Consider the following 21,533-nt stretch of genomic DNA (forward strand, 5'->3'; position numbering starts at 1 on the left):
TTAATGTGCACACATAAGGATGTGAAGCCTGCCCTTGTTAAATCTAAATTTAGAAAATGCCAGGTGAGTCTGTTGTATTCAAGAGCTTTTTGGAAACACAGCAATCATTAGAAGGGTAGAAATATTTTAGCTCATATGACAGACACAGCTTGATGGTAAGTACAGGGTGGGGAACTAGTCAGGTATTTCCTGGATGCTTTTACAGACTTTGCGGGAAAGTAGTGACTTGCACATTACATCCGAAAGCAAATTCGAAATGTATTCACAGGGAAATAAAACCCAATGAAAACTGCCTTTGAGAGGCTTTTTATGCTTTTTCCGTGTTGTGCCATTTTCCTTCATAAGTTATATTCTCTATTTCCTGCTAGACATTTCCATTCAACTTTTTTTTCTTTTCCTGGGCTTGCTTGGAGAGTAGGATTCAAACAGTTTATGACCTGCTGTTACATTCATAGTGCAGCACGCGTCTCCCGACTCAAAGGTATTTTATTTTTTGTCTTCTCCCTAGCATAGTTGGAATCCTGATGTTTCTAGCAAGTGATACAAACAGTACAGTACACAAGGTAGCATAATCTTGCCGCACAGTAGAGTGATGTTAAAGTTTCTAGGACACTCTCAGTTTTGAAAGAATTGACTTTCTGCAGATTCAACATAAGAAGGGAAGGTCATTTCCAGGCACTTAACTGTCAATATGTTGCTCATATGAGTAATCTAGTAAAACATATGTTTTGACTGAGATCTTCTGCCAGGATATTTTTAGTGTAGATGTCAATCCTTGTAAGATTTTTCTGTCAACAGTTAGCATGTTAATATTTAAAAGAGAATGTGCATTTGATAAATAATCCAAACCAATTCCAAGTTACAGCCTGTGCACGAATGCAGATAGAAAAATGCCACTCTACGTATTTGATTGTTTCTGGTTAAAACTCGATTCTATTAATTTTATCCTTTGTATTTGTAACTATTCTTTTTATTATGCTGTCTGTGTTAAATGGTGGCTGTTGTTGCCCAACAGGTGTAAACTGAGTTCTTAGCAAAGTCCAGGGGCTGAGGTGTTTATGTAAATAACATGTAAATGACCTGCAGCAGCATCAGTGCCCGCTAGGTGCCGATCAAGTAGTGTGAGAAAGTTTCTTATGAATCGGTTCAGTTGTTTACAGCTGCTCTGATTACAGAGTAACTTCTCCTGAGAGGAGTTCGAAGACAACAAAGGCAATTTTAGCCTTTTAATGCTCTGAGGAGGTTGTGAAGGATTGTTTTATCCAGCTCTCAAGTTGAGGAGATTTGTTGAGGTGACAGAGGAGGTCAGTGTCAGCAAGAGCTATGATAGTTGTTTGGATTTCCAGTCCAAACTCTACCTCAGATTTGTTTTGTAGTTCAAAACTTGGACAAACGAACAGTAGACTAGATTTGGTATTCAGAATATTCCTTTAGATTGTATTTCAAATTTTCAACCCAAATATGAGTCCTGTGAAATGCTGCCTGTTAAAGCAGCTCACAGTAAGGTAGCTCATTGGGGGTTGTTTTGCTCTTCTAGGATAACTAGTACCTACACATTCTGTAAAAATAAATACATATAGTACTGTATGGTTAATAATGCACTGGCAGAACAGCTTTGTATTTTCTACTAGTTTTCTACAATCACCCTGTAAATGGAAGACATTTCTTTTGATTTTGAGTTTTGGGGCCTTTTTGCAACAGCTGAGAGTACTTCTCTGAAGATCTCCCAAGATACGCTCTCTTTGAGCAATTTATTTTCTCCGTTGACAAACAGTTGCCTCTCCAGGATTCAGTTTGTAAAATACAGGTGGCAGTTTTCTTGGTTTTGACACTTTGACTTTTTATTCTCACAAATATATTTTCTGGGGATATGCAGACTATATTTTAAATGCAAATATACCAAGAAAGCTGAGAAAATGAAATGATTACAGAGACACTAGTCTTTTGTCTAATAGAGAGATCGGCAAGTGAAATTGGCTTGCTGCTGTGCTGCACCTGTTCTTAACATTTTCCTTGAATCTTCACTAGTTATATACTATTGATAGCATCTCTGCATCTTACAGCTCTGGACCACTTGATCCTCACTTCAGCTGTGGTGCACCTGATCATTATGTGACCACACAGGCACCTTATTTACATCCCCTCCAAAAGTTAGTGTTACTCTGAGAAAAGACTTAACTTCTTGGAAGCTATAGAAGACTATAGCCCGCACTTGGAAAGGTACTTATGCACATGACTAACTTGAAGCACGTGGATAATCCTATTAAAATCAGTGGGACTACTTAGGCATTCTAAGGTAGGCACCTGCTTAAGTACCTTGGTAATTCAGAATCTGTAAGAGCAGCAGAGACTGAATTCCAGACGTAGAAAACTAGGAGAAATGCCAAGACTCCACAAGACTTGAGACAGCACAAACAGTGGCACCAGTTAGAACCATTAGCTGGCTAGGAATGGAATTCAGCTGTGCTTTGGAAAAGCTGATATGTCTTAGGGTTATTGAGTCTTATTGTTTGAGAATTTGTGTGGCATTTCGCTGCAGAGCTGAAGTGGCCATATGGCACAGCAAAGCATGTCTTTCAACTTGCCAGCATGCGGGAGCTGTGAAGTCCACATGGCATAAATACTATGCATGTATTGTAGGATGAGAAGGCGGTGTGAGATTTTCCTGTAATGAAGGTGCATCCTACAGGCAAGTGAGCAATAAAACTGCCACATAAAGCTGTGCAGTAGCAAAACCAGCAACAAAAATCTATTTCCTGCAGGGTCCTTGACATTCCAACTAGTCATCTAGCTTAGCTGTAAATACCACTACCTGGAAAGGCCTAAATAAAATAGCACAGTAAATTCTGTTGCAGGAAACATGAAGGTTCAGTGTATGATGCCAGAACCTTTCCTCACTTAGCAATGGGAAGGACACATCATATTTTCACGTTAGCAGGAACTGATAAACAGGCTCTCGGTATTTTCTGGTCAGTGGTTCTTTGTTTCTGATAAGGAAATTGCTGGACTAGACTTCTCAGGAATTTTCATCCCTTACAACAGCCTACTGCTCCAGGCATCAGCAGAACCTTGCAGCAGCAGTTGCTGAGTAGCAGCAACTCTCATGAGTCTGAAAGTACCAAAATGTAGCTAGTGATACTGCATGTGCGCACTGACTTCTGTATCGTTGGATTGCTGTGCTGACTGACACAATGGCACAGCACAGGGCTGCAGAGTCAGGTGGAGAAACACTTCTGAATTCTGCTGCAAACACTTGAGCCTGTTTGCATTGTTAACAACACTTTTTTTGAAGCATTTGCAGCAGATCAACATTTGTACTGATCAGAGGTTTTCAGATTTCATGATTCAGCTGTAGGGACTTCGGTTCTTCACTGACTTCTTAATGTTATCACTGAGAGTGTATAGTATACCAGCAAAATTCATGATTATGTAGTTGGAGAAAAATATTCTGTTGACAAATTAAACCATATTTCAAGCCTTTGTTGAGAAAGTTTAGCTTCTGTGAACAGATAGATCACAGTGGAGTGATGAGGGAAATGGCATATACTTTTCTCAACAGGGTATCCAGGATAGCTTTGAAGTTTATCTGTGCTACTAAGACTGATATATGAAAAACAGCATTGCGTGTAATTCTGTTGACAAAATTATGTGTGCACAGTAGGCCCAGTCAGACACAGATGTTTACACTGGTAAACAGATTTCTGTGAAGTAACAAAAACAGTTTACCATACCTAGACAGCAAAGTGATCAGTGGTGAACTCACAGGTGGATGTGCCTGAATTCTGTGCAGCAGAGCACAGTGCTGTGCACATGCACATGTGTAAGGTTGGCCAGAAAAGACAAAGCTATTACTGTGGTTATTGCAGGTGATTATTTCAGTAGGCTGGTAGAAAGCAAACAGAATTAGTTTACCATACATACATTTGTCAGTCTTCATGACAAAAATACAGAAGCAAAGCCTGAAATGTGCTTTTTTTGGAAAAGAGATGTTCAGGTGGATTGTATGATGGAAAATGTGCTTAATTCTCCTACCAAGTGGCATAATGTCTTTGCATAAAAATGGGGAGGTAGGAGACCTTCTTGTATCTCACTGACCTGTCATTTGCATAAGTTCCCTTAGTAAGGGCTGTTAGGCTATGGTAAATGAGCATATTTGGGTAGTGTGTGCTGCGGGAAAACAGCAATATAGAGCCTCTGGAAGAAGTAAGGGCAGTGAAAAATCCTTGAATGGCATAGCATATAGCTTATTTTAATGTACCTATCTGTCCTCAAAATTTCCCCTTAAAAAACCCCAAACAAACAGTGTTTGCATCCAAACTTAAAACCAGGAAGGCACAGGATGGGGATGAATGGCTGAGAGTTTGTGAGAAGAGATCTTAGTGGTAGCTTTTTCATACCACCAAGTATCTTGCATTTCACAGGCTTAAAATACATTTGAATATAACGGAAGCAACAATATTTCTGTGAATGAGCAACAGTATAGCACTGCAAAGAGCTTGCCTGTTTAGCTAAAAATGATAACTCTGCAGAAAATAAAATATCTAGAACATATGTGTGCATTTATGCACCCTTGTAGCATTTTTTTGATCCTTTCAAAGCACTTGAAAATAATTTTGTAATGCTACTATGGGGGAGGTAAATACTTTTCATAATTTACAGACAAATAGACCTTGGTTCTAAGGACTTATAAAGCTTGTCTAAACCTGATGGTATTCCTGAAAACAAACCTTTATTGTTTCTACTCTTAGCTATTCTTGAGTATGAACTCTGTGGCTATAGAAAAATAAGACAGAAATAAGTGAACCATTTCATAGATAGCTTTGTATCTGTGGTAGTTTTGAACTTCAAAGTGGTGGGCTGTCCTGTGGCAGAACATAGAATCATAGAATCATTTAGGTTGGAAAAGACCTTTAAGATCATTGAGTCCAACCATAAACCGAACACTGCCAAGTCCACTGAATGAATACATGAAGTATTAAAGGTTAAGTTATAATGCTGTTCTAGCAGTAATAGATAATTCTACATCTCACTTTGTTATTTCTTTCATGGAGTTAGAATAAGAAAATACTCATGTCCAGAGATCATTTTATACTGTGAACCTGTTTAAGGTTAATAGACTTAAGGCTTGGTAAACTGAAAATATAGCAGGTGATGGACCTAGAGACCTTTCACTAGGAACAAATGTCCCGATGCCATTATCCCCTGACTAGACTTAGGAGTCAAGTGGCATAAATAGGATTGCATAGAGAAAGGTCTGATTCGTAAGTTATCTGAGTTATGCCCACCTTTTGTGAAAAGCCCTCTATTGCATATGGAATAAATTCCTTGTTATTAAGAGAAGCGGAGGCAATTTTTTTTAGCTTGAATGAGCAAATTTGTCAATGTTCTTGAATATAGTAGTAACATTGGAGCATATACTACCATATAGATGTCTGCGTTTTTGGTTGGGTTTTTTTTTTTGAAGAGGCTACCTTTATGTGCCTGTATTTTGTACAAAGATGGCAAAGTATAGAGAACAGAAAACTAGTTGCTGTGATTCTAATTAGTAATAGTAATTAAAATAATAGTTTTGGTTTGTTGCAATGGTACATTATACATCCTTAATGTTTTTCTGCAGTCTTTGTCTTTTGCTTTTTACAGAAAAAATCTAAAGCATTTTGTAACTATGAGTTTATTTCAAATTTGAATGAAGAAAATTAAAATTTCATTTACTTCTGAACCATTTGATTACTTGAGGAATGTTTTCTCTGAAATCTTTACGAATTCATAGCTATCTTCTTGACTTTATTGGCAGCTGTGTCTCATTCGCAATTTAAACCCAAGCTTTTGCTTTTTGTAAGATTTTAATTTTCAAAATTCTGTTTGAATTACAGAATTTTGGCTGACTCTGTTAGAGTGGATAAAATTCAGTAACACCTGAATTTATTTTTTTATACTTTTATTGAAGAAAAGTTAAGAAAAAGAGTACAGAAGCACTTAGATGTTTTGGGATTTTGGGGGGGGGTTGGGTTTTGGGGTTTTTTTCCTTGTCTGGTGTGTTATAATAATACAGTGGTGTAATGTCAAATCCAGGTACTGCACAGACTACTTCAGGAGGACAAGTAGAATACAGAGCTCTGTCTGGAATTTGCTACATGGCATGGTATCATTTTGTTGGCCTTATCTGGACTAGTGAATTCATTCTTGCCTGTCAGGAAATGACAATTGCTGGGGCAGTGGTTACCTGTTACTTCAACAGGTAAGTGCAGCATTAACCCTGTATAGTTTTGGGGATTTTCCAGCATTTACTTTCAATCTTTTTTCTAGCCAAAATAGTCTCAAATAGACTGCAATTTTTGTCAACATCTTGGCGTCCAGTTTAATATAAAATAATGTTGCTTGTTGCAAGATCTTGACTAAGATTTTACAATGTGTGTAATATTAATGTGATTCACCCCTACCACTGGAGTTACCAGGCCAAACTGAGCCTTGATGCAAGCCAGTAGAGCTCAGGTGACTGGTGAAATTGTCATTTGGAAGACACAGGCTGTATCTGACCTTTTCGCAAGAGCCTGCATTATCTCCAAATGGAGATGCAATATGTAGCTCCTTGGTAATTTCATGTAGTCATAGGCAGTTTGGCCTCGTCCTAAGTGTTCATCCCTGCTCTGGGTTTCCATTTGTTCTGCCTGCATAAATGTCTAGTCTGCTACTCTTTTTTTCATTCTGTGCAGATATTTTCAGTTAACTGTAAATGCTTTAACACTGCTCTTAAGAATTTAGAGATGTGTAAACAAACTTCCTTGAATTTTATATTGCCCTGAGATGTAAATGTGGAAGAAATGAGGAAAAATCTCTACTTTTCATGATTTGTACTGTTTGTTAGACTTGCAGTATTGTAAAATGAAATTAAATTGGTTTCATGCACTGGAGTGGTGCTATCCTGTCATTGCAGGGGGAGATTTAAATCTCACAATAAATTGTTGAGGTTTTTGACAATGAAGAGAGTAGTATCCTGAAAACGTTTTTCCTCATAAGTATTTTATGAGCGCTCTCACCCTCATTGCTCTGTTCTTCTATGCCCATAATAATATTTTCTGATCTGTGAAAAAGTCTGGCATTTTAAGGCATTTCTTCATTTTGTATCAGAGGAATATGGTGATAATCTCAATTTTTTGGAAAACTAGCCCTTGAGGAAGGTGATGTGAGAGTGAGTCGCGTAGCCTGGCAGGAGAGGGCCTGGGGACCCTGCAGCACTGGCTGCTGCCACCCAGGACTATTGGGCTTGGGTGGCTGGGAAGGGAGAGACTTTGGGCTTCTCCAAAACCTAGGTAGCATTTTTCTGCTTATGGTCTCTAGAATGTATCCCTAGATGTTTCAGTTGCTGATAGAAAGGCCTCCTGCTGAAAGGTTTCCAAATAGTCTGTTCCCCTCTGCCCAGCAGAGACAGCAGCACAAGCCCCACTTGCAGGAGCGACAGTGGCTCTGCCCCAGCCAAAGCAGCAAAGCTAGAAGACCTGGTAACAGCCAGTGCCCGCCATTGTTTTAAGCAATGTTCATCTCCTCCAAAAAGCCAAGGCAGGGCAGTGTTTAACAGGTGTATCAGGATCCTGTCTCTGCTAGGATTCTCTAGGCAGCCAACAGCCATGCCACTGAACTGGTGCTAGTAAAAGAGCAGACAAAACCTAAAATGCTGCTTTTTAAAGGCTGAGTTCTGTAGAATGACACAGCTACTATTTTACATGCCGTGATAGGACCTGAAAAGGGAGGAACTTGTGTTTCTTATGTCATCTCCTTTTTCCTATTGAAGCTCTAAACATAAGTACCTAGCATGGCTGTGGTTCTGTGGGCAATGGGCTGCTCTTTTCTTCTAAGAAAATCTAGGTACCTCAAGCTTTAGCAATTGATTCAGCTTGAGCAGCTGAGTGCTGAGGCACTAAGTGTTCATTTAAATAGGCTTGCTTGAGAAAGCACAGGAAAGAAATGCAGTTTCACTGACTTACTGGGTAGTGCACTGCAGTGTGTTTTGGTACGACACACCGTCTAAATCCCCAGGGCAAAGGCACTGTCCATATCTTCATCACACAGAGCAGGGAAGCACCTGTAGAAACTGCTGTGATGACATTTACTGCTCTGTTAGGGTCTTCCGCTTTCCAGCTATTTTTTACTGCTGCAGGAACTGGCCACAGAATACAGAAGGTTCCTGCACTCAATTGTATTGAAATCATTTTGTACCTCTACTGTCGAGCCCTCCTCTTGCTTGCCAGGTGGTGTGTACTGTGTTGAGACTGTTGTGCCTGGAAGGGGAAATGCAATTTTTCTGCGGCGGTGATCCCTCTTCCTGGCCTTTAAGGCTGTCAGCACAGATCTGCAGAGACGCAGAGCAGTGCAGGAATGGGGAGGGGATGGTTAGCTGCAAGAGCAGTCGCACCATCAAGGGCAAGGGTTATCTCACCCTGTTCCAGCAATTCTGAGCTTGTCTGCTGTGTATTTTTAATGTATTCCCTGGGGCAGCATCATAAAGGCATGTCACAAGAGTTTGTTTATGATACCTCACAGAGAGGCTTTCTTCTTTGCTTGTAAGCGCTCCGAGGAAATGGCACGGCCTTTCCCTGCGGAAATCTCCTTCCACAGCACACGCAGCCATGTGCTGCATGGCTAACAGCCACGGTGGAGTTGCAAATGGGGAGGTCATTTTAGCTGGATTAGCTTTACAGGTGAAATGTTTGACCTGTAATACCACCACTGAAAATGGGTTTTGCCTTCTTTTATTTCAGTTGAAACATGAATACATGAAAGATTTTTTAAATTTAATACAATAAACAGAACTTTTTTGCTTAAAGATTACTTTTTATGACTTGTGAAAAGGGCTCAGTCTTTTAAAAAAACCTTCTTTGTTACTATTGCTGTTGTATTTTCATCTTGGTGTGCTTAGGTGTTATGTGCGTATTTACCTTTTCAGTGAGATGAGGCTTTTCTCCTCTCTGGGATTAAAGGATGCCAGTATCACAGGCATCGCTGTCCTGTCCATGTTTGAGCTTATTCAGTAACTCCAATGCATGTATGTCACTGCAGAGGGTTGAAATTAAGGAAGTATATAAGCATTTTCAGGATTGGGTTTTCCACCTGACTACGGTGTTCAGCACCACAACTTCCAGTAGATTCAGTAAGAGGTGAAATACATACATCTCCCAGCATGTCAAAAATCCAGGTTTATGGATTTGCACCAAAGTCATTGAGCGATGAACTAGGACAAATTTTTTTAAAGGATTCTTCTTCCCTTTTCAAATACATCTGCAGTATTTATGAGCATCCTTTGCCCTACTTACATACTTGACCTAACCCATGTAAAAGCCATCAGCGTGTATGTAGTCAGACCTGTCCCTTGTGGTTTTAAGAGCAGGTAAAAGGGCAGTTGCAAGTACAGTCTGTGTGTTCTCTGCTAGTCTGATAATGTCTCTTTTGTTACAGATCTTGTAATTTATTGTATTTGTTTAAAACCTGAGATTTATATTTACTTGAGGAATATATGATTCATTCCTTAACGTTTCTAAAGTATTTTATGCTAAATCTCTTTTTAGTCAATTTTTGAAACAGATGAGGCAGGATTGAAGAAAACTGTAAGCACAGCTCTGAAAACAAGGACAGGCTTTTAAAGAAATGCTTCCCTCCCCCCTCCCCCCCGCCTTTCAAATGTCTACATCTTTTGGGTGTGTCAAGATTACTTTTTTTTCTTCACACAAAAAAAGTGTTTTTAAAATGAAAGCTGAGATGTATGGATGATCATTTGATTCAAGGAACTTGGTGCTAAGAAAGATACCTAGTCTCACAGAGCTCACAAGAAAATAAAGACAATTGGCAGCACTGAAGAAAGAAAATTATTAAAAGATGGTGTGGTATAGAGTACAGGTTCACAGGGTTTTGGAATAGTAGTGTTCTATGTAAATCAAACAATCCTGTGGTAACGTAAAACAGGAATTCCAAAGAGGAAAAGCAAGCTGTGGCCCTACTCAGTCTTGTAACGAGTTCTATCAGGCAGAGTTATGTTTTTCCCGATACCTTGTGTGCATGCAGTGGAGTCTACATGCACAGAATTCACTGCACAGTATGAACGGCCTACAAAACTTCATGCGTATGGCTGACTGTATGCTTGTACTAAGGTCATTTCAGGATTGCAGCCATGTAATGTACAAAGCTGGGTGAAACTTCATCCTTAAGGGTAATTGGGTATAGGTGGATGATGGAGCCAACCTTGAGCTTGTTTGGAGTCACAAGCATCACCTGTTGTTGTGTTTAGCTAGCTGTTTTCCTGTGTTTCCTACCATGAGCCACAATTGCAAGGAAAATGTTTTGTTCTTTTTCTAATCTGTTTGGAAGCAAAGCAAGAAACCTTGTCAGACCCTGTTCTTGTGTGAATTCCTTTGCTAAGAAAAGAAGGTGTGGAAAAGCATCCAAATGGGTGGAAATTTATCTAAACTAAACTTCAAACTTTGACACTCCTGCTCATTAATCAGTTAAAAATATCAAAACCCTGCTTTATTTTTCTCTTCAGTAGCAAGTAAGTTATTAACACAAGAGTAAACTTCGTCCTTTCTGTATGTCTCATCCTTGGTTAACATTTAACTTGCAGAAACTTAATCTTTCGTATTCTGAGATCTGACTAAGACTGTAATATGTAAGGTAGTGTAAGACACTGGTACTACATGGAGAGAATAACTCATCTATATTGCAATGTATGTGTTTCTAACACAGAAACTTGATGACTTAAAACCCCAACAAACCTGCCTTATTCAGTATAAAATTCCACTATCCCCCAAGCTGTTCCCCTAGTTGTAAGACCAAAAATAATAAATGCAGCAACTGCTTTGCTGGAATTTCCTATTTAAAATAATGTGGTATATTCACATATTTAAATGCAACTTCTCGTCTGCAAAGTATTTAGTGTTTTGAATGAACTGCAGTGATACCTTCAGGATTCTTGTAGAATTGTGATACCTACATTGATATAGTGTGTATGATTTAAATCCTTACCAAAGTGAGAATTTAATAAAAATATATTTGTGGAGCTTTTTAGCCCCAACCAGTCACCCTTTTATGACTGCCTTTTTTTTAGTTTCTTGTGCAAACTGTTAATTTTCAAGATAACAGAGGTTTTGAAGGAATTACTTATGAAAATAGGAATCTTATTTGTGGTACAAGGTCTGAACTCTACTTAACTACTTAGTCAAACTGCTGCTGGTTCTGTTGCCTAAGTAAATTTTTCAGGCTTGGGCCAATTGCTTAAGAATTGCTTTATAGAAGGGCTATTTATGACTATTGATCAGTGGGGTTTTTTTAATCCTCTGAACCATTTTTTAAAGGTATTTATAGTGTTAATCTAACCGTTGTGTTTTTTTTTTTTACAGCATTTGAAGAGGGGTGGGGGAGTGGCTTTAAGTTAATTTCCTGGGTTTTATATAAATTCTTGAGAGCTGTGTCATATTACTCCCTGTAAATGATTGACATTAAACTGACCTTTATAAAGGAACCAAGAAAATAAAACTTGTATTTAGGCCAATTTTTTTGTCCTTACTTTTTGATTTTGGGAAACACATTATTTCTCAAAAAACCCCCAACAAGTTAGTGTGCAGTAGAATTACAAGATTTTTAGACCAAATTGTAATTCTAAACATATAGTATGATATTCCTTTTTTGTGTATTCCATTTTAAAACAAATCCCGCTCAATGAAAAAAAAAAAGTATTATCTGAACAAATTTTAACACAAAATTTTACCAAATTGCAACAATAAAAGTAGATAGTAGATCTCAATTTTAAATGTGAAAGCTTGTGATATTTTTTTCTAGTTTTAATTTTACCACTAAAGCAGAAATAGAGAGTTCATTCCATCAGGCTAAAATCTTGCAGAAACAACAGTCAAATAAAAGATTGCAGAGAATAAGAGAAGTGACAGAAACTGGAGAGAGGTGTTCAAGGAAGTATTCTCAGATGTTCACTTACTTCTGGTATTTTCCATTTGTAGTTTTTTTCTAGATATTTTTCCATTACTGAATACATCGAAACCATCATTGCTTAAGAATTAAACTAATCCAATAAAAGTTATAAGCTTGGCCATTTTCCTTTGGACTAAGGTGAACATTCAGATGAAGTCAGTAGGAAAACTGGAGTTGTTCAAGTGGGAAAGGGGATACCAGTTTAATTCTTTAAATTTCCAAATACTCAAGAGATACAATGTATATCTTCTTAAATAAGTTTCTAAAACATTTTTAAATTGTTTGTTTTTCTTTCTAGAAATAAAAATAGCCCACCACCTCACCCAGTCCTGTCTTCCATATCAGTTCTTTTTTGCTATCATCTAGGAACTGCTGTAAAAGGCGCGTTTCTAGTCACAATACTGAGAATACCAAGGATTGTTCTTTTGTACCTTTATAATATCCTAAACCAAAAGGTAGGTATATATTTCTGTGACGCTATAAAAATAGTAGTTAAAAGGTGAGATTAATGAAAAAAAAGTGAAGAATATACTTCTTGATTAAAAATGGATGATATCATGTGGATTTTATATTTTATCCCATTTTCTTCATTAAAAAAACTTTTTTTTTCCTCAACTTGGATATCCATTCTTCCTTTTTTTCTCTCAACTAAGATATTTTTAAAAGCAGAAAACACCAACATTAAAAACCACCTTTATTTAGTGTTTATATATAAAGGTTTTTATGAAGGACAAAGGAAAAATTTGGCAGAATGCTCTATTTAAATTTTTTGCATCATAAATTTAAAAAAAGCAAAGGTAAGAAAGAACATTATTGTTGCATATAAAATATCTTATAGAAAAGATTTCATCTGCCTTGTAATATGAGTTTACAGAAAGAATGTATGAAATAAGAACTATTCCAGAGATTTGTGTAGGATCCAAACCACATCTTTTAAGATACATAAAAAATATAGCTGGGCTGTTTTGATTGTTGCTTGCCTTTTTTCTGTCTTTCATGCATCTCCACATCTCTCATCATCTGCTGAAAACATACCATTGGAGTTAGTTCTGGAACTCTGGCAAGGAGAGAGGGCTGTCGTGACTGCACAGCTCTGATTTTAGAGGAAGATTTGGGCAAAGTTTTTAAATGTAGGTCTTTTCCTCTAGAGTTTACCTTGGCCTTGAAGCATGTTATGTATAGTTGTGACAGGGTATTTACATTGACCATTCCTGGTACCTGTGAGGCATGTGTGTGGAGTATAGTTTATGAATGCTTAAATAAAAGCCCCTTGTAATAAGATACTTGAAAGATGTGTAAGTGTCTGGGTTTATGTCGCTTTCATAGGACAGCCTTGGTTATAGAACTTGGTGAATTGGGTCAACTAAGAACTTTGTTTAATGATGATAGGTGGGGTGAGTTGTGCTAGACAGAAGGTAGAGTATTTTCTGCCTCTAGAGGAAGCAGAGTAAGTGGACTTGGTACGTGGTTTTGTAATCTGAATAGCTGTAGAAGATTTAACTAGCAAAGAAAGATTATTTGTGTCTATAGCACTGTGCTACAGGCTCCTTTTGGTCCAGTTGCCAAGCATTCAGCTGAGGATGTGATGTGACCAATAGCTGTAACTGCTGCTAAAGAGGCTATAAAGTGCTCGGACCAGCTTGTGTCCCCAGTCAACAGAAGAATCCCCCCACAAAGTAACCTTGCTCCTTCCCATGGGAGAAAGGACAGGCTATGGCCCCTTTCCGTTGAGGCTCTTTCTATAAAGGGCCAGAGTAGTGCTACTGAAGGATGGAGAAGTGGTGCTGCATTCTTGTAGAGCTCACCCAGATTTTGCCACTCTTGCAAGAAATGCTGCTGTTTTCTGTGAACAGGAGCAAACATCAGGGGTCCGCAAGCTTGCAGGTAAATTCACAGATGTTTTCTACACAGCAGTCTTCAAGCAGAATCAGAGAGGAGATTGTGTTTGAAGTCCCTTGCTCTAGGTTTTTAATAAACAGTACTTACTGGGGTTAATACAGTTTTAGTAAAATCATCTCTCCAGCAATACACATCAAGATTAAAGTATTTCTCTGCTGTCAGGAGTTTGTATGTACAGTCACCATTTTAAAGGAATTATTCCTGGAATATTTTCAAGAACCTCTTTGGAAAAAAGTTGGGAGGTTCATGATTTCTGCACAAAGAATGGTAGTTGTGGGGACCTGAGGTTTTCATATAGTAACTGGAAGATCTCTGCTTTCCGAAACAAAACAAACACATTCTGACCTCTGGAAAAAGAAGGTTAAAAAGACACAAGTATTGCTGAACTGAATTTCCTTTTACCGAGAAAAACAGCCGGTTAAATTTGGCAGGCTACCACGGCCACCAAGATGTCTTTTGCTTGTCTTGCTTGGTAAAATCTTTATATGGTAAACAATTCTGAGCTCATGATGTGATGGGGGGGTGGGGGGGGGTGTCAATCAATGGTCTATGAATGGTCTGTTCCAATACATGCTTTTTCTTCCTGTCCTGAAAAATGAATGTATTCTCTGAGTCAGTACCTGCACATGTGCATATAAGTCCTTCTGCCCATTCTTTTATTTCTGTTCATTAGGGTACCAGTAATTTCAGAACTGTGGAGGTTTTTTGATAAACAAAAAAGTTAAAAATCTGACGGTGCACTCCCTGATCACTGCAAAGTACTGTAAGGGTTACTGACTTGCCTGGCTGTTTTGTTCTCCAAGCAGCTGTCAGCTCACAAAGCTGCTTGCAGCACTTCTTTTCTTTTCCTAGAGAAGAATCTTCCATCTACAGGAAGAAAAAAAAATATGCTCAGCTCATCAGTCATTAATACTGAAGGGTCTGAATTAAAAACAGTTCCTGTAATCCTAAAGGAAATATCTGCTGCCTAAGTGAATGCTTTATTAGAAGAGTCAGTCACTTGTAAAGCAAGTTTTTCTAAAATGGCAGTACTGTTTGAGTCTAATTCTGTGTCCAGTAACCGAACATTTCATTTTATTGCAGGAGAGTGCATGTGCAAAGTGCCTGTTCAAGTGCTGTTTCTGCTGGTGTTGGTGCCAGGAAAATTGCTTGAGATACTTTAACCAGGTACACTCTGTCATCTATCTGTCACTCAACCATCTGCATACCTAGTCTAGAAACGGTGTGTGTATGCTAGCTCCATTTAGCACGACTAAAGCAACATCCAGCGTACGCAAGCCAAAGTTTCCTGCTGGCCACCTAAACTAAACAAACAAAAAAGTCTTGAAGTGTAGATGGAACTTGTTGTAAAGAAACAGGGAATTGGCAAACATGCAAGGTGCAAGATTTTAGAAAACTTGTTAATACAGCTTGAGATAGCCCTTTCAGAGGGCCACTTGCTATTTCTGTAGGTAGGAAGACTTAACATTTTGTTGAGTTGTGCCAGACAGACTACTGAAATACAGTGGGTCCAGGTGGAAGGAAGCAATGAAGAAGTAAGAAATCCACCTGGAGATGTGTCATTAAACTAGATACAGTATTTTCCACTTGAAAGTCCTGAATAAAGAAACTTGAACTCTTGGCTGATTTCCATTATCAATATATCTGGGAATATGATCCATGATGAAAAAGCCAGATGATATAATATACTCTTTCTTTGAAAGACATCTTTGTTTTGTTAGCAGTTTTGTTTCAAAAGTGTTTTTATTGGAAATGGATGATTTCTGACATACAGCAGTTTTTCCACATACTTGACTCCTACTTTTTCTGATCCTTTTCTCCAAATGTTTTCCAGCTCTGTATACATTGATGTAAATAGTTAATTTTTCTCTTTGTCAGTCCCCTTTTGTTATCTCTGGTGACTGTGGTATTCTTAATGTGAAAGGGAATCAGATGTTCATGCAGATTCCTAACTGTTGTTCTTTGTTCTCACTGCTGAGGGTAGTAGTGAAGTAAACAAGACAATTCTGATAAAGGGTCTGGCTTCTCCTCTAAAGTAGGTGCATAAATTAGCCTTAATCTTGGACAACTATGAAGAGAAAGTTTTTCACTTAGTTCAGCCTAGATTAAATACTTGTGCAGTGAAATCTCTAGTTCTAGACGATGAATTTTCCAGACTTAGATTTTTTAGGTAGATCTTATGGTCACTGACTTGGTGAGGAATCTCAGAGTTCATCTTGACTCCAGGCTTTCCATTTGTAGTCACCCTTTCCCCTTGGCTTTCTGCCTTTCAAAGAGATATCCAGTATCCTAGTGTTTACTTTCTCCTGCTGTTGTATGCTATGTGTTTGTTAAAAAAAAGAATTAATTACTGTAATGTTCTTCCTTTTGTTTCAGAAGTCTGTATTGTAGCTCATGTTCCCTTAAAAGATTTCCTGTTTCCTAATCTATTGTAGGCAAATTTCTGTTTTTATATGAGTTGTGGTTTTTAACCTAATGATCATAATACTGTGTTTGCTGTTAGAGAATTGTTTGTTTGAACATCTTTTTGGCAAAGACAATGGTGTTCCACGTGCTCCAAATCCAGGGCAGTTTGGGCGAGGGTTAGAGGAGAAGAAAAGCAAGAACATGCTGTAAGATTTTAACAGAAATTTTTATCTGTATGAAGGGGTAACATTGGTCTCAGGTTATTGTATTTCCTAGAGTAATTAATTAATCTCATTTTTTTTTTTTCCTATAAAGAATGTATTCAAGCCTATTTCTTAAAAAAACCATTTTGACTAAGATTGAAAATTTTCAGTTTTATAAAATCTGTGGCCAAATATAAGAAAGAAAAAAAAAGGGAAAAATAAAAGACAAGTCTGCAGTTTTAAGCAGGTTAACATATGGCTTGATTAACAGAAGTACTGAACTCTTAAGAGCTCTTACAGAGTGGTAAAAGCTGCTGGGTACAGCCTTGAAATTTCACATCGGTGTTGAACATGGACTTGAGAGGAATTAAAAAATTGCTTGTACCTATGTTTCTAACATTTTGAAAGTATTTTTAGTTCAGATTTTTTTTTTTGAGTTGAAACTACTGAAATGTGGAAAAGCTGTTACAAAAGTTGGTTCAAAGCTCATTGTGTGCATTAAAATTCCTTTACTATTTTTTTGCCTTTTATTCCAGTATTACCTTCACTATAGTAAAAAGCATATAATTACCTGAAATAGGAAAAAAAAAATAAAAAAAAAAGGGGCAAGCCTTCCCCATCACTTCTACACTATTTTCTTCAACCTGTTGTTATATTGCTTAGATGATTTAAATTCTTTCTCCTCCTTCATTCACAAGTTTAATCGGGATTAAACAGAGCCCCTTGTTTTCCCTTTGGGAAACTTGCAGATGAGAAACAGGTGCTGGAGGAAGTAACACTGGTGACAGAGCATGAGCTTCTTTCTTCCCATGCAGTATCAATGAAGTGCTCCGTTGTGTTATCAAAGAGTACTTTTTGGGCTGAGGTGCCATCTTTCAGGTGGGATTTCACACTGACTTTGATAGTTTCATGCATCCTTGAAGTGTCTCGTTCTCTGCAGGCTCCGCTAAGTTTTGTTCAGCTCTCCTGGAACTTAACTGAAACGGGGCCAGAAGGGTACCCTGTCATCTTCCCATTGTGACGGAGTGCTGTGCTAGTCGCTGACAGTTGCTGTATTTCCGGTGGCGGTTGTTGGAGGAGGGGTAATGTAAACCCAGCATCCTGTGCAGATTGCCATGTGGATAATTACGTTCTGCCTTCCTAAATTTCTTTCGGATTTGCAACTGGATCCTGTGCTAAACTGTGGTGTAGTGTTGCTATGTGCTGTTAAACAGTTCACTCCTTAAGCTGTTCCATTTCAGTCATGGGCAAAGTGATTCATGTGTGTGTATAATCCATTAGTAACAATTGTAAAGCACTCTGGGTTCTATCTGGATGAAAAGTGCTTTGTGAATATAAAGTCATTATCCTTACTTGACAGTTCTGTTTGCCAACACTTGTCAGAATTACCACAGATTTTTTTCATCTTCTGGCTCTGATGGTTTCAGTATGTTCCAGATAAACATATCCAATCATCTCAAGTGAAATCTGGGAGATTGAAATTTCTCTTCTGTAAAAAGAATATACTGGGTTTTTTAATGTGGTTTGGGAGCTACAAGGTCTGTCTGTCTCCTGCTTTCTTAAATTGTAGTGGCAGTCTTAACTTTTGATGCATCAAAGTGCTCACTTCCCCCCCCCCCCCCGCCTTTTACAGCCTTGTTGCAGTGACTTTTTTTAAACAATATATCTATTTCAGAATAGTTTTGCTTTTCTGTGTCTGCTTTGGGTTCATCTGCAGCCAATTGGCAAGCAACTGCTCCGAAGTGCAGCACATGGATTTCTGAAGGAGTTGCTGAGCAGTACATGGTTTCTTTATTTTCATCAGCACAGTTACTTGCAGCATAGCCTTCCGGGCCCTGTGGTAGCCATTACTGAAGTCAGCAGTGTGTAAGCCTGCATTTGCTGGTACTGAGACCCTTCCACTGATACTGAAAGCCAGCAACTCTCTGGTGTAAAAAAAACAGAAGCAAATCTGTCTAATGGTCGTATATCCATGGCAGTTGGTTGTCCCTTAAACTTTGGATGGAAGCCTATCAGGAGGTTGCATTAAATGCCTTGTGGAGAAGTGACCCAGATAAAACCAAAATTCATGCATGTTAATGTAAGTACAGTTTGCCTCCGCACTGCCAAACACATTGTGCGTCACCCCATAAAGTACTACTTCTTCCTCCCAAAAACAATACTGCATTTTAATGTTACTGGCAAAATTGCTTCTAGATGTTAAGCTAAATTTTCATTCATCTTGAAAATACAGTTGGCTAAAATGTTCACCTTCAGTGAAATCATATTTTAAATATGTTTGTTTTCCCTCTACAGTGTTTATGTATGTGATAACAGGAAATAAAATTCCTTAGGTCTTTACTTGCTCTGTAGCGTGAATCATGTGGGGACAGAGATGAACAAGGCTGACTAATTCTTCCTTTGATACCTTCCTCCTCTCCCCTATCCCATTAAAAAAAAAAAGAAAAAAAAAAAAAGAGGGAGAGAGAAAGAAAATAAGAGGCAGTGAAGCAAGTGACCAATAATTCAGTGCTTTTAAGCACAGCAATTTATGAACAACTCGCTGGAAATGTTCAGTTTGATTTTTATTTCAGAAATCCTAAATGAGAGTATTGTCGCACTAACTGCAGAAGCCACTGTAAGCAACTCCAGTAATGATGTAATCATGATGCAATGGTTACTTAAAGCAGGATCCTTGTGGTCCAACCCCTGTGGATGAAATGGAGCCCAGGTGTATCAGTGTGATGCTGTAGGGAGGGACACCCAACTACCCTCCAAGGAGAAAGTTGTGTTGGTCCTACCCACTGGATGACAGCCATGGAGGGAGTAGATGACACACGGAGTAGGAAGCAAGGACAGTTGAGGGACCAGATTTTCTCCAGTAAGTCCAGACTGCAAATAGAAGGTGGAATGGAAATAAAGGAAAGCTGTGTTTCTTGGACTGCTTGGGAAAATTTGGGAAGCTATTGGAGGGTTTCTTACAGATGGTAATTAGCCTAAAAATCAAAAATAACCATTTCTGTATTAGCTGTGTGCTTATGGGTTAGAAGTGGGGGAGGAGAATATTCTCCATGTGTTTGTCAACCACAGGACAATAGCCTTTAGTTAACAAGGCTGCAGAAAGGGCAGATTTGGTCCTGGAAGGTATGAGATGAAGTACTTGCACCAGAAAGAGGGGCATAAATGCTGTTGTACAAGTTGCTGGTTAGGTGATCAGGCTTATCTCTCGGGGTGGGGTGGGGGCAGGACACTGGGATATTGTGGTGTGTCTACTTTAGACAAATAAAGGGTAAGAGCAAGCCTGTTAGCTGTCTATGAGTATATCAAGAAGAGAAACAGCAGGGAGGGATAAGAGCTAAGACAAGATCAGCAGAAGAATGAGTGGATGTAAACTGTTCATGAGCAAACGTTGTCTGGAAGTTGGAAGAGGGTTCCTGAGGACCAGAGGGACAACTGTCTGGAATAGCTCCAAATGTACGGGCTGGGAGAGGGAAAAGCCCTAAGTAGTTTAAAGAGGGAGCTTTCCACATGAATGAAGAAATTGTATAATGTGCTAATCTGAACTAGCCAGGGACCGGAGTGGCTGAAAGTCCCTTCCAGTCTTACGTGTCCTCATCTCTTCAGTGGGGCCTCACAGGCCCGTGTTGCTCTAATTTCCCACCACTGTCTGAGACACACGATACAGCTTTCTCACCAAGTCACTAACTGCTGTACAGCAGCCACAGAAATGTCATTGCCTCTTGCTACCACTGGATTTTGTTTTCTGAGGGGATTCCACTGGCAGCTGTGACACTTGCAAGCTGAGACCCTTTAAAGTCCAGCCTGAGCTGCACAGTGTTGCAGTGGGTGTAGCTAACCAGGGCAGCCCCCAAGAGAGTTGGCAGCAACAAGATCAGATCAGGCTGAAAATACCAGCAGAGCAGAAAAAGCTGAAGTGGGATGCGAAACCAGCATGTCTCCTGCTTCTTTTTTAAGAAGATTCTGTTGCTATGGCAATCCTCTCTTCCTCAAGCTCATTTTATTAAAGCAAGTCCTAGAATGGAGGACTGAATTCAGCAGTTACACAAAGTAGCAATTATTCTCAACAATTGGGGAACTTATGGCCTGGATCTGAGCCACGGTGCCTTTCTCATGAAGCTAGCAGGTCAATTTTTCCAAGACCCTTGACATTCTGTGTTGTGAGGCACAGAAGGATGTATTCTTTAAATAGTTTTTTTTGCATGCTGTGGTATTTGGAAATATGTAAACATTCACATTCCTTATTTATTCATCATGACGCTGAGAAACTAGTGTCTAGTTCCCAGGCTCCAAGCCAGAGGAGGCTTGTGTTCTTCACAAAGGTGGTGATATTGTACCAACTTGCTGGTGCAAGGATAAAGACTGTTCCTGACCCACTATCTCCCATGCTTTCTGATCAATGGTATGCTATTGATTCCATTATTACTTGCTTGTCACCACAGCAGAGACTACTGTTGTAAAGCATCAATTCATTAAGCAAAGATAAAAACTTAATAGCTATATTGGACCAGACTGAGTCTCTGTCTAGCTCAGTATCCCATCTCCAACTGTGGCTGTGAGTGAACACTAAGGTAGCACAAGTGTATACTTCCCTGTCCCCGTGCTGTTTCTGAATCTCTTTTCAGCTGGGGGACTTCTTGAGCCGAGTACATTTTCTGTGTGTTTAATAACTCTCAGTGGATTCCTTTTCCCTGAACTTTCCCAGTCTCCCTTAAGCTCATGCAAACTTTTAGCAGCTAAAGCATCCTTTGTCCAGCAGTTCACAGCTTACAGACTTACAGTGAGAAGAAAATTCAAATTTGGCTCCTACTACTTTGTATGGTCCTCCCCCTGCCCAGTCTTTGTTCTGGAAGAAACACTGAGCCATCTAACCCTACCTACCCTCTCTGCATTTCTCATGATTTTGTAGCCCTCTTACCACATCCTCCTTCAGTCATCTCTTTTCCAGACAGAAGAGCCCGGTGTACTCTGTTGTTCCCCAGAGAGGAGACATTCCATACCTTTTGGATCATTCCTGCTGCCCTTCAAGTCCACTAAAGCTTTTGTGCATGGGAAAAG

General features: G+C 39.0%; 1 protein-coding gene across 3 annotated transcripts in view; it reads left to right on the forward strand.

Annotated features, from left to right (window-relative positions):
* SLC44A3 (solute carrier family 44 member 3) overlaps positions 1–21,533 on the forward strand; it is a 42,180-nt gene that overhangs the window by 13,316 nt on the left and 7,331 nt on the right. For all 3 annotated transcript variants that reach the window (XM_069789301.1, XM_069789302.1, XM_069789299.1), the window contains exons 10-12: positions 6,073–6,238; positions 12,269–12,425; positions 14,953–15,036. In XM_069789301.1, the coding sequence (XP_069645402.1) occupies positions 6,073–6,238; positions 12,269–12,425; positions 14,953–15,036 (407 nt within the window). The remainder of the gene's footprint in view (positions 1–6,072; positions 6,239–12,268; positions 12,426–14,952; positions 15,037–21,533) is intronic.

This window comes from Haliaeetus albicilla, chromosome 8 (assembly GCF_947461875.1).
Source record: "Haliaeetus albicilla chromosome 8, bHalAlb1.1, whole genome shotgun sequence".
Taxonomy (NCBI): domain Eukaryota; kingdom Metazoa; phylum Chordata; class Aves; order Accipitriformes; family Accipitridae; genus Haliaeetus; species Haliaeetus albicilla.